This window comes from Salmo salar, chromosome ssa01 (assembly GCF_905237065.1).
Source record: "Salmo salar chromosome ssa01, Ssal_v3.1, whole genome shotgun sequence".
NCBI lineage: Eukaryota > Metazoa > Chordata > Actinopteri > Salmoniformes > Salmonidae > Salmo > Salmo salar.
In genome coordinates, this window is record NC_059442.1 from 174,307,881 (window position 1) to 174,321,435 (window position 13,555).

General features: G+C 44.8%; 1 protein-coding gene across 4 annotated transcripts in view; it reads right to left on the reverse strand.

Moving 5' to 3' along the window:
• Window positions 1–8,730: 8,730 nt before the first annotated feature.
• LOC106572640 (low-density lipoprotein receptor-related protein 2) overlaps window positions 8,731–13,555 on the reverse strand; it is a 105,626-nt gene continuing 100,801 nt past the window's right edge. For all 4 annotated transcript variants that reach the window (XM_045694267.1, XM_045694264.1, XM_045694261.1 and 1 more), the window contains exons 49-51: window positions 11,853–12,192; window positions 8,981–9,098; window positions 8,731–8,825 (exon numbers count right to left, since the gene is read on the reverse strand). In XM_045694267.1, coding sequence (XP_045550223.1) covers window positions 8,784–8,825; window positions 8,981–9,098; window positions 11,853–12,192 — 500 coding nt within the window. In that variant the 3' untranslated portion in view covers window positions 8,731–8,783. The remainder of the gene's footprint in view (window positions 8,826–8,980; window positions 9,099–11,852; window positions 12,193–13,555) is intronic.

Below are 13,555 nucleotides of genomic sequence, written 5' to 3' on the forward strand. Positions count from 1 at the left end.
AGAAAACACCCTAAAGTTTCTAAAACTGTTTGAATGGTGTCTGTGAGTATAACAGAACTCATTTGGCAGGCAAAAACCTGACAAGGTTTCAGGCAGGAAGTGGCCTGTCTGACAAGGTGTCGTTCTTCTTGTCTCTGTTTATTGAAGAGTGAGGATCTTAGCTGTCCCGTGACACTTCCTACGGCTGCCATAGGGTCTCAGAAGGCGGTAAAAAGCTGAATCGTGGCTTTGCAGGCTCTGGCTGAAACAAAGTAGCGCGTTTGGGTAGTGGCTGGTTACAGTACTGTGAGACTCAGGCGCGTGCCCGCGTCGACCTAAAGCTTTGTTTACTTTCCTCAGTTTAGCTAAAAGGAGATTCCCGGTCGGAATATTATCGCTTTTCTACGAGAAAAATGGCATAAAAATGGATTTTAAACAGCGGTTGACATGCTTCGAAGTACAGTAATGGAATATTTAGATTTTTTTTGTCACGAATTGCGCTATGCGCACGACCCCGATTTACCATTTCAGATAGTGTCTGGGACGCACGAACAAAACACCGCTATTCGGATATAACGATGGATTATTTTGGACCAAACCAACATTTGTTATTGAAGTAGCAGTCCTGGGAGTGCATTCTGACGAAGACAACAAAAGGTAATGAAACTTTTATAATAGTAAAGCTGATATTGGTGAGTGCTAAACTTGCCGGGTGTCTAAATAGCTAGCCCGTGATGCCTGGGCTATGTACTTAGAATATTGCAAAATGTGCTTTCACCAAAAAGCTATTTTAAAATCGGACATATCGAGTGCATAGAGGAGGTCTGTATCTATAATTCTTAAAATAATTGTTATGCTTTTTGTGAACGTTTATCGTGAGTAATTTAGTCAAATGTTAGCGAATTCCCGGAAGTTTGCGGGGGTATGCTAGTTCTGAATGTCACATGCTAATGTAAAAAGCTGGTTTTTGATATAAATATGAACTTGATTGAACAAAACATGCATGTATTGTATAACATAATGTCCTAGGGTTGTCATCTGATGAAGATCATAAAAGGTTAGTGCTGCATTTAGCTGTCTTCTGGGTTTTTGTGACATTATATGCTAGCTTGAAAAATGGGTGTCTGATTATTTCTGGCTTGGTACTCTGCTGACATAATCTAATGTTTTGCTTTCGTTGTAAAGCCTTTTTGAAATCGGACAGTGTGGTTAGATAAAGGAGAGTCTTATCTTTAAAATGCTGTGAAATAGTCATATGTTTGAAAAATTGAAGTTTTTGTATTTTAGAGGAGTTTGTATTTCGCGCCACGCCCATCATTGGATATTGGAGCAGGTGTTCCGCTAGCGGAACGTCTAGATGTAAGAGGTTAATTAACATCCTTATCATTTATCGCCCTCCAGGTTCCCTTGGAGAGTTCATCAATGAGCTTGACGCCTTGATAAGTTCCTTTCCTGAGGATGGCTCACCTCTCACAGTTCTGGGTGACTTTAACCTCCACACGTCTACCTTTGACTCATTCCTCTCTGCCTCCTTTCCACTCCTCTCCTCTTTTGACCTCACCCTCTCACCTTCCCCCCCTACTCACAAGGCAGGCAATACGCTTGACCTCATCTTTACTAGATGCTGTTCGTCCACTAATCTTATTGCAACTCCCCTCCAAGTCCCCGACCACTACCTTGTATCCTTTTCCCTCTCGCTCTCATCCAACACTACTCACTCTGCCCCTACTCGGATGGTATTGCGCCGTCCCAACCTTCGCTCTCTCTCTCCCCCCCGCTACTCTCTCCTCTTCCATCCTATCATCTCTTCCCTCTGCTCAAACCTTCTCCAACCTATCCCCTGATTCTGCCTCAACCCTCCTCTCCTCCCTTTCTGCATCCTTTGATTCTCTATGTCCCCTATCCTCCAGGCCGGCTCGGTCCTCCCCTCCTGCTCCGTGGCTCGACGACTCATTGCGAGCTCACAGAACAGAGCTCCGGGCAGCCGAGCGGAAATGGAGGAAAACTTGCCTCCCTGAGGACCTGGCATCCTTTCACTCCCTCCTCTCTACATATTCCTCGTCTCTGCTGCTAAAGCCACTTTCTACCACTCTAAATTCCAAGCATCTGCCTCTAACCCTAGGAAGCTCTTTGCCACCTTCTCCTCCCTCCTGAATCCTCCTCCCCCCCCCTTTGCTAAGTCAAACGACACCGCTGGTCCTGCTCACACTACCCTACCCTGTGCTTTGATCTCTTTCTCCCCTCTCTCTCCAGATGAAATCTTGCGTCTTGTGACGACCGGCCGCCCAACAACCTGCCCGCTTGACCCTATCCCCTCCTCTCTTCTCCAGACCATTTCCGGAGACCTTCTCCCTTACCTCGCTCATCAACTCATCCTTGACCGCTGGCTACGTCCCTTCTGTCTTCAAGAGAGCGAGAGTTGCACCCCTTCTCAAAAAACCTACACTCGATCCCTCCGATGTCAACAACTACAGACCAGTATCCCTTCTTTCTTTTCTCTCCAAAACTCTTGAACGTGCCGTCCTTGGCCAGCTCTCCTGCCATCTCTCAGAATGACCTTCTTGATCCAAATCAGTCAGGTTTCAAGACTGGTCATTCAACTGAGACTGCTCTTCTCTGTGTCACGGAGGCTCTCCGCACTGCTAAAGCTAACTCTCTCTCCTCTCATCCTCCTAGACCTATCTGCTGCCTTTGATACTGTGAACCATCAGATCCTCCTCTCCACCCTCTCCGAGTTGGGCATCTCTGGCGCGGCCCACGCTTGGATTGCGTCCTACCTGACAGGTCGCTCCTACCAGGTGGCGTGGCGAAAATCTGTCTCCGCACCACGTGCTCTCACCACTGGTGTCCCCCAGGGCTCTGTTCTAGGCCCTCTCCTATTCTCACTATACACCAAGTCACTTGGCTCTGTCATATCCTCACATGGTCTCTCCTATCATTGCTATGCAGACGACACACAATTAATCTTCTCCTTTCCCCCCTTCTGATAACCAGGTGGCGAATCGCATCTCTGCATGTCTGGCAGACATATCAGTGTGGATGACGGATCACCACCTCAAGCTGAACCTCGGCAAGACGGAGCTGCTCTTCCTCCCGGGGAAAGACTGCCCGTTCCATGATCTCGCCATCACGGTTGACAACTCCATTGTGTCCTCCTCCCAGAGTGCTAAGAACCCTGGCGTGACCCTGGACAACACCCTGTCGTTCTCTACTAACATCAAGGCGGTGACCCGATCCTGTAGGTTCATGCTCTACAACATTCGCAGAGTACGACCCTGCCTCACACAGGAAGCGGTGCAGGTCCTAATCCAGGCACTTGTCATCTCCCGTCTGGATTACTGCAACTCGCTGTTGGCTGGGCTCCCTGCCTGTGCCATTAAACCCCTACAACTCATCCAGAACGCCGCAGCCCGTCTGGTGTTCAACCTTCCCAAGTTCTCTCACGTCACCCCGCTCCCTCTACTGGCTTCCAGTTGAAGCTCGCATCCGCTACAAGACCATGGTACTTTCCTACGGAGCTGTGAGGGGAACGGCACCTCCGTACCTTCAGGCTCTGATCAGGCCCTACACCCAAACGAGGGCACTGTGTTCATCCACCTCTGGCCTGCTCGCCTCCCTACCTCTGAGGAAGCACAGTTCCCGCTCAGCTCAGTCAAAACTGTTCGCTGCTCTGGCACCCCAATGGTGGAACAAGCTCCCTCACGACAGTATTGTAAAGTGGTTGTTCCACTGGATATCATAAGGTGAATGCACCAATTTGTAAGTCGCTCTGGATAAGAGCGTCTGCTAAATGACTTAAATGTAATGTAATGTAATGTCCAATTACGGACGAAGGGGCGTAGACTTTGGCTTCCGAACTTCATCTGGCCGCCTTTACTCTACCACACCTTCATGGACATTACCCTGCACATATTGTTCAGACCTGTGATGGATTTATGGTATTTGAGCTTTTTGAATAATTCCTTTTTTATATTTTACTCCAGGATTGATGTTTAACCCCTGCTCGGATGAAACCTCTCTCCTGGATGATACAATTGATCAGTCACTCTCCCCATCCTCACCTACAGGTGCATACACCACTATTTAGGATATCTATTTTATTCAAAATGGAATACTGACTTGCAAATCCTGAACATGCTGCAAAGTAATTGACCCTGTTTATAGTGTCTGTAGGCTATCTAGTGCAAGAACAAATCTAGACATACAGTTGAAGTTGGAAGTTTACATACACTTAGGTTGGAGTCATTCATTTCTTGTTAACAAACTACAGTTTTGGCAAGTCGGTTTGGACATCCATTTTGTGCATGAAACAAGTTTTTCCAACAACTGTTTACAGACAGATTTCACTTAAAATCCACTGTATCACAATTCCAGTGGGTCAGAAGTTTACATGCACTAGGTTGACTGAGCCTTAAACAGCTTGGAAAATGGCAGAGAATGTCATAGCTTTAGAAGCTTCTGATAGGCTAATTGACGTCATTTGAGTCAATTGGAGGTGTACCTGTGGATGTATTTCAGGGCCTACTTTCAAACTCAGTCTCTTTGCTTGACATCATGGGAAAATCAAAAGAAATCAGCCAAGACCTCCAAAAAATATTGTAGACCTTCACAAGTCTGGTTCATCCTTGGGAGCAATTTCCAAATGCCTGAAGGTACCACGTTCATCTGTACAAACAATAGTACGCAAGTATAAACGCTATGGGACCACGCAACCGTCATACCGCTCAGGAAGGAGACGCTTTGTCTCCTAGAGATGAACGTACTTTGGTGCTTAAAGTGCAAATCAATCCCAGAACAGCAGCAAAGAACCTGGCTAGCTCCTGAAGGGGGTTCTGGTTCAAAAGTGTAAAAATAGCAGATCCATACCACATTGGGTGAGACGGGTTGCAGGAGAGTATTTTCAGTCCGTAGATGGAAATGTGATTAAAAATTATAAAAATATATACAAGGGACGGGACAAGACAATCAAAACGAAATCCGAGCAAGGGTTGCCTTCCAGAGAGGCAGAGATTAACGTTCTTTGTTTCATGGATACATGGCTCACTCGGGATACGTCAGAGTCGGTATAGCCACCCGGCTTCTTCACACATCGCGCCGACAGAAACAAACATCTCTCTGGTAAGAATAAAGGCGGGGGTGTATGCCTTATGATTAACGAGACATGGTGTGATCATAACATACAGGAACTCAAGTCCTTTTGGTCACCTGACCTAGAATTCCTTACAATCAAATGCAGACCGCATTATCTACCAAGATAATTATTTTCGATCATAATCACAGTTGTGTATATCCCGCCCCAATCAGACACAGATAGCCCTGAAAGATTAGACTCTAAACTGGAAACCACATATCCTGAGGCAGCCTTTATTGTATCTGGGGATTTTAACAAGGCTAATCTGAAAACAAGGCTCCCTAAATTTGATCAGCATATCGAATGCGCGGCCCTGGCTGGCAAAACCCGGGATCATTGTTATTCCAACTTCCACGACGCATATAAAGCCCTCCCCCACCCTCCTTTTGGAAAATCTGACCACGACTCCATTTTGTTGTTCCCAGCCTATAGACAGAAACTAAAACAGGAAGTGCCCGTGCTCAGGTCTGTTCAACGCTGGTCCGAACAATCGGATTCCACGCTTCAAGATTGCTTCGATCACGTGGACTGGGATATGTTCCACATAGCATCGGACAATAACATTGATGAATATGCTGATTCGGTGAGCGAGTTTTTTAGCAAGTGCATCGGTGATGTTGTACCCACAGCGTCTATTAAAACATTCCCCAACCAGAAACCATGGATTGATGGCAGCATTCGCACAAAAAGCGCGAACCACTGCTTTTAATCAGTGCAAGGTGACCGGAAACATGACCGAATACAAACAGTGTAGCTATTCCCTCTGCAAGGCAATCAAACATGCTAAGCGTCAGTAGAGAAAGTAGAGTTGCAATTCAACGGCTCAGACACGAGATGTATGTGGCAGGGTCTACAGTCAATCACAAACTACAAAAGGAAAACCAGCCCCATCACGGACCATGATGTCTTGCTCCCAGACAAATTAAACAACTTCTTTGCTCACTTTGAGGACAACAGTGCCACTGACACGGCCCGCTACCAAAACCTGCGGGCTCTCCTTCACTGCAGCCAAAGTGAATAAAACATTTAAACGTGTTAACCCTCGCAAGGCTACCGGCCCAGACGGCATCCCCAGCCGCATCCTCAGAGCATGCGCAGACCAGCTGGCTGGTGTTTTTCTGGACATATTCAATCAATCTTTATCCCAGTCTGCTGTTCCCACATGCTTCAAGAGGGCCACCATTGTTCCTTTTACCAAGAAAGTGAAGGTAACTGAGCTAAATGACTATCCGCTTCGTAGCGCTCACTTCTGTCATCATGAAGTGTTTTGAGAGACTAGTCAAGGACCATATCACCTCCACCGTACCTGACACCCTAGACCCACTCCAATTCGCTTACCGCCCCAATAGGTCCACAGACGAAGCAATCGCAATCACACAGCCCTAACTCATCTGGACAAGAGGAATACCAATGTAAGAATGCTGTTCGACTACAGCTCAGCATTTAACACCATAGAACCCTCCAAACTCATCATTAAGCTCGAGACCCTGGGTCTCGACCCCGCCCTGCGCAACTGGGTCCTGGACTTCCTGATGGGCCACCCCCAGGTGGTGAGGGTAGGTAACATCCCCACCTCGCTGATCCTCAACACTGGGGCCCCACATGGGTGCGTTCTCAGCCCTCTCCTGTACTCCTTGTTCACCCATGACTGTGTGGCCATGCACGCCTCCAACTCAATCAAGTTCGCAGACGACACTACAGTGGTAGGCTTGATTACCAACAACGACGAGAAGGCCTACAGGGAGGAGGTGAGGGCCCTCGGAGTGTGGTGTCAGGAAAATAACCTCACTCAACGTCAACAAAACAAAGGAGATGATCGTGGACTTCAGGAAACAGCAGACAGAGGAGCCCCCTATCTACATTGACGGGACAGTAGTAGAGAGGGTGGAGAGTTTTAAGTTCCTCGGCGTACACAACACGGACAAACTGAAATGGTCCACCCACACAGACAGCGTGGTGAAGGTGCAGCAGCACCTCTTCAACATTAGGAGGCTGAAGAAATTCGGCTTGTCACCACAAACACACTTTTACAGATGCACAATCGAGAGCATCCCCGCCTGGTACGGCAACTGCTCCGCCCATAACCGGAAGACTCTCCAGAGGGTAGTGAGCTCTGCACAACGCATCACTGGGGCAAAATACCTGCCCTCCAGGACACCTACACCACCCGATGTCACAGGAAGGCCAAAAAGATCATCAAGGACCCGAGCCACTTCTTGTTCACCCACCTATCATCCAGAGGGCGAGGTCAGTACAGGTGCATCAAAGCAGGGACTGAGAGACAGCTTCTATCTCAAGGCCATCAGACTGTTAAACAGCCATCACTAACATTGGGTGGCTGCTGCCAACATACTGACTCATCTCTAGCCACTTTAATAATGAAAAATTGTAATAATTGTATCACTAGCCACATTAAACAATGCCACTGTATGTTTACATACCCTACATTTCTCATATGTATATACTGTACTCTATACCATCTACTGCATCTTGCCTGTGCCGTTCGGCCATCACTCATTCATATATTTTTAACATTCTTATTCATGCCTTACATTTACGTCATTTAGCAGACGCTCATATCCAGAGCGACTTACAAATTGGTGCATTCACCATTCCTTTACACTTGTGTGTATATAAGGTAGTTGTGAAATTGTTAGGTTAGATTACTTGTTAGATGTTACTGCATGGTCGGAACCAGAAGCACAAGCATTTCGCTACACTCGCATTAACATCTGCTAACCATGTGTTCGTGACAAATAACATTTTATTTTAAAACAGACAACCCACTGCTACGCCATCTTGGAATTAAATTCCCAAAGATTATTACTTGATTTCCATTGGGCTGTCGATTATTGTTTTTATGTCCGTTGGTGGGTGAGTACCTGTGCTGTTTGTTTTGGCTTTCGTACCATTGTGGATTGCACAAGTTGAGGCAGCTTGGGGTAAAGTTGAGGCAGCTTGCACTGGAAAGGAAGTAGAGGGGGCATCGATGGGACAGCCAATGAGGACAAAGAATTAAACCGGCTCTTCAACAGCCCACCACACCTGCTTCTCTAAATGGTCAGTCACTCCATTGGAGCCACCTCTCTGGCACTGGTCCTCCTTTGTCATGCTGCTATAAAGCTTACAAAAACCCACCACATCTTGGCAGTGGTTAGGAGCATTCCCTGAACAGTCCATGATGTTCCTCTGGACACAGCATGCAGTCCTTGGTGTAATACTTCAGTCATTATCATGACTAAGCTTAGCTACATGCTGTATTGCTATTAGCCTTTACTGAGAACAGAAACGGGAATATTACAGACATTACTCCCTGTTTCAATGCCGTGTGTGCCCGTCTGTGGTAATGAACTTGAACGGTGCATCTGTCTCCTGCTGGTCATTCTACGTCCACTAAATCGGGGTGCCCGGACAGTAGTACCTATATTTAAACCATCCCCGCTTTTGAGACCACCACCAGTTGGTGGCGCTGTTTCATTGTCCATCTATGTGCCTCACACTTAACTAACCCCCATAACAGGTTTATGACCACAACTTCTCATAATGCGGCCAGGAAACGGGTCTACAGGGCTGTGATTTTCAGCTACATGTGATGTCTGAGAAAATAAAACGCCACGAGGTTTAACATCAGACTACTATTCTTTATTTCAGAGCACAAGGGGAAAGGCAACATTTACAGATGTTGAGATGTCCCATCAGCAGATGAGATGAATTCCTGAAGAAAAAAAAACGTTTTAATTGAAAATATTCTATCATATTCATGGTGGGGAACAAGGCATGGCAATGCTGTGGCAGACCAAAACGCTCTGGTTTTAAAGCTCTTAGCTAAACCCTAACCTATTAAATACCTTTACACTAACTCTAAAGTACCTGGTCAGGATCATACAGATCGTTGTTGAAAGACACAGCGTAGACCGTCTGTTCATCCATATTGGTCATCAGAGTCTCCTTCTCTGTGGACTGCCCCCGAGCTGCAGCTCTTGCTCTGCTAAACACAGTAGGGTATATATATATATATATATATATATGTTTATGGTAGTATGATATACAGGTACATAATAGGGTATACAATGTAGGTATAGAGCAGCAGGGTATACAGTAGTAGGGTATATAGCCATAGAGTATATAGTAGTAGGGTTAGAGCAGGGTACAGTAGGGTTAGTGTCAGTAGTAGGGAATGTAGTAGAGTAAAGGTTACCAGTAGGGTACAGTAGTACAGAACTAAGGTTAGGGTCAGTAGAAGGGTATACATAAATAATTTATACAGCAGTCATGTTTATAGTAGTAATAAAGTAGTAGGGTTTAGAGCAGTAGGGTATATAGTAGTAGGGGTATACAGCAGTAGGGTATATAAGGAATACAGTAGGGTATATCGTATACAGCAGTAGGGTATACAGGTATATAGTAGTGGGGTATATAGATACAGTAATATGGTATATAGCAGTAGGGAATACAGTAGAGTGTATAGTATACAGCAGTAGGATAAATAGTATGGTATACAGTAGTTAGGTAAGTGATAGTCATTGGGTTAGGGACAGCAGTAGGGTATACAGCAGAAAGGTATATAGTGGTAAGGAATAGTAATAGGGTATAGAGTAGGAGGGTATATAGGTACAAGTACCAGTCAAAAGTTTGGCCATTTACTCATTCTAGGTTTCTATATTTTTCCTATTTTCTACATTTTAGAATAGTGAAGACATCAACGTTATGAAATAAGACATAGAATCATGTAGTAACCAAGTGTTAAATCAACATATATTTTATATTTGAGATTCTTCAAAGTAGCCACCCTTTGCCTTGACAGCTTTGCACACTCCTGGCATTCTCTCAACCAGCTTCATGAGGTAGTCACCTGGAATGCGTTTCAATTAACAGGTGTGCCTTCTTAAAAATGTATTTGTGGAATTTCTTCTTCTTAAATGCATTTGAGCCAATCAGTTGTGTTGTGACAAGGTAGGAGCTCTCATGAGTACCGCCACAGGAAAGGAAGACCCAGAGTTACCTCTGCTGCAGAGGATAAGTTCATTAGAGTTACCAGCCTCAGAAATTGCAGCCCAAATAAATGCTGAACAGAGTTCAATAGCACCCCCTCACCATACCACCACGTCCATGCTTTATGGTGGGAAAACATGCGGAGATCATCCGTTCACCCACACCGCGTCTCACAATACACAGTGGTTGGAACCAAAAACCTCCAATTTTGACTCCATACCAAAGGACAAATTCCCACCGGTCTAATATCCATTGCTCGTGTTTCTTGGCCCAAGCAAGTCTCTTCTTATTGGTGTCTTTTAGCAGTGGTTTCTTTGCAGCAATTCAGCCATGAAGGCCTGATTCACACAGTCTCCTCTGAACAGTGGATGTTGAGATTGTTAGTTGAACTGACGCATTTATTTGGGGTGCAATTTCTGAGGCTGGTAACTCTAATGAACATATCCTCTGCAGCAGAGGTAACCCTGGGTCTTCCACTCCTGTGGTGGTCCTCATGAGAGCCAGTTTCATCATAGCACTTGGTTTTTGCGACTGCACTTGAGGAAACTTTCAAAGTTCGACAGTTTCCATATTGACTGACCTTCATGTCTAAAAGTAAATGGACTGTGGTTTCTCTACTTATTTGAGCTGTTGGGTTCTGAGAATGAAATGTTACTTATTCATGTCACTGAAGGAGTGCCAATGTTGAGGGTCTACAACAGAGGTTAAGGGTTATAGGAGGAAGGTATATAGTGGGTGCAACTAAGCTTGTAATGTGTTGAGTGCAGGGAAGCGATTACATGTGGCAGGCATTGATAAGGGGAGACGGTTGGAGATCTTAGAAACTAACATAGTCACTGAGGGAGAGAGGGTGATGTATAATGTTTACATTATGTCAGGATATATCACTGAGGGAGAGAGGGTAATGTATAACGTTTACATTGTCAGGATATGTTCTTGTTAGCCATCAGGGATCCTCTGGGAGAAGAGAGTCTGGTATCAATAACCATGACAGCCTTGAGTTGGGGTGGAGTGAGCACTTTGGGGTTAGAGGTCAGGTCAGATGAAGTGAGGAAGAACAGATATCACTAAGGTTCTGCCTAGCAACAGAGATGCATTGGCTGTTCGGTTGTGGAGGAGGAGACTCAGCCTTGGAAAAAAGGGTTATATCAGTGCTTGTGTGAAATGTTTTTTGTTGTCTGAATTACAGCTGTAACGACCCTTTGGGAAGAATTAAACTTGGTTAAGCTTCTCTAGTGTCCGTGAGTTATTTACTCTGAGAAATACAACCCTAACAGAGTCGTTCTTGCCATAATATGGACTTGGTCCTTTACCAAATAGGGCTCTCTCGATCACGGAAATACTTGGGAACAGATTTCTTGAATTAGAATCACTTGGAGCTGATTTTTGTTTTTACAGTATAAAGAAATACAAAAAGCGAATCTAATTATCTATATATTATTTTTTCTAGAAGACTAGGGGGGCCAAATAAAACCACCCGCAGGCCAAATCCGGCTGTGGGTCACCAGTTGGGGAACCCTGTTCTACAGGTTATATGAATGGTATGCAGTTGGCCTACAGGTTTAAGAGGTGGACTGTAGAAGACTTTAGGTTTGCTCATTCAAGTCCTAGGTAGAGGTTAACCAGAAGACTGCTAATACGTCTACTGACATTGGGGCCTTGAGAAAGACACTTCATGCCACTAGGTGTGTGTGTGTGTGTGTGTCAGGGGTTGGAAAATACTGAACACATTGATTTTATTTGAGACTACCTCTTCCTGATGATGACAGCAGCGATGAGGACTCCACCAATGAGGCTGAGGATGCCCAAAGTGAGGGGGGCATTACTGACCCCTGGTCCCTCACCCTCCTCACAGAACACACCCTGGTATCCCAGAAGACACTGGCAGGTGGTTTCTCCACCGCTTGTCACACATTTCCCATGTCCATGACACTGCTGGACATCACATGACTCAGAGTCCAGCTTCTGCACATCTACCCCCCCGGGGGTGGTCCTCCCAGACCAGTCCTGGCCAGGAGGGACAGTGTTCCCAGCATGCCCCAGGGAAGGTTTACTATGGCTGACATCGTGGGGCTTCACTCCAGACCCACCTGGAGGTTACAGAGAAATCCTTGGTTATAATAAGAGAATGGGGTGTTAGAGAACCAGTGTTACACTTACTGTTTTCACATTGGATTTATGGTAATTTCCTAGTAAAATAAATTGGGAAGTGATTATACAACTTACAAACAGTTTAACTAGGTTAGTCAGTCTTGTTTAACTAGGTAAGGGTTAGGGTTTTTCATTTACAATGACAGCCTAGGAACAGTGGGTTAACTGCCTTGTTCAGGAGCAGAAGGACCGATTTTTACCTAGTCAGCTTGGGGATTCGATCTAGCAAACTTTCGGTTACTGGCCCAACGCTCTAACCACTAGGCAAGACTAAGTACCAATAGGAAACCATGAAACTGGGTGGGGGGGTATAAGTAAAACAAAGTTAGCTGGTTTTAGGGTCACTAATAAAAACTGGTGTGCTTGTGTTGGCCACAGGCTACAGAAACATTAATGTCCACGTTATTCTCACATTTTAGAATGCAATAATTAGAAAATCAAGGTTAAAAAAAGTGCATTATTCTTAGTGGTAGCCTAATTTTTCACACTTAAATACTTTTTGGGTGGATGGGGTTCTATATTAGGATCTATATGTACAACTACTGTATATAAATACTATTTTATAACATTGAGGTCCACTGCATTTGAGTGCCTGAATGTCCTTGAATTTGACATGCCAATGTCTGTATGAAGTTCAGTTATGGGCTAATTTGCATAAATGTCACTTTTATTCCTCCACGTACACATGTGGAACTGCATACATCTTTATTTTTGTTACAATGTCACATCAGACCCATTTAGAGCCTTCAGAAAGTTCACACCCCTTGACATTTCAGTTTGTTCCGTTTTCAGCCTGAATAAAAGTATTCAACCCATTTGTTACGGCAAGCCTAAATAAGTTAAAGTAAAAAATGTTCCTTAACAAGTCACATAACTTGCATTGATTAACTGTGTGCAGTAAGTGTATTCAGAATGAAATACATTTAATGGTGCTAAGCACAGGTAAAATCCTACAGGAAATCTGGTCTGTTTTCCACCAAACAGATGAATTCAGCTTTAGTAGGACAATAACCTAAAACAACACGAGTGGCTTACCAAGAAAACACTGAATGTTTCTGAGTGGCCAAGTTAGATTTTCAAGTAGAGTGAAGTCAAAACTATGACACTACCTGAAAATGTTTGTCTGGCAACGACTAACAACCAATTTTACAGAGCTTGAAGAAATGTGAAAGTAATAAAATGGGCAAATATTGTACAATCCAGGTGTGCAATGCTCTTTGAGAGTTAGCCAGAAAGACTGTTTTAATCATCATAATAATAATAAAACAATAACAGCTGCCAAGGTGTGTCTACAATTTGAGA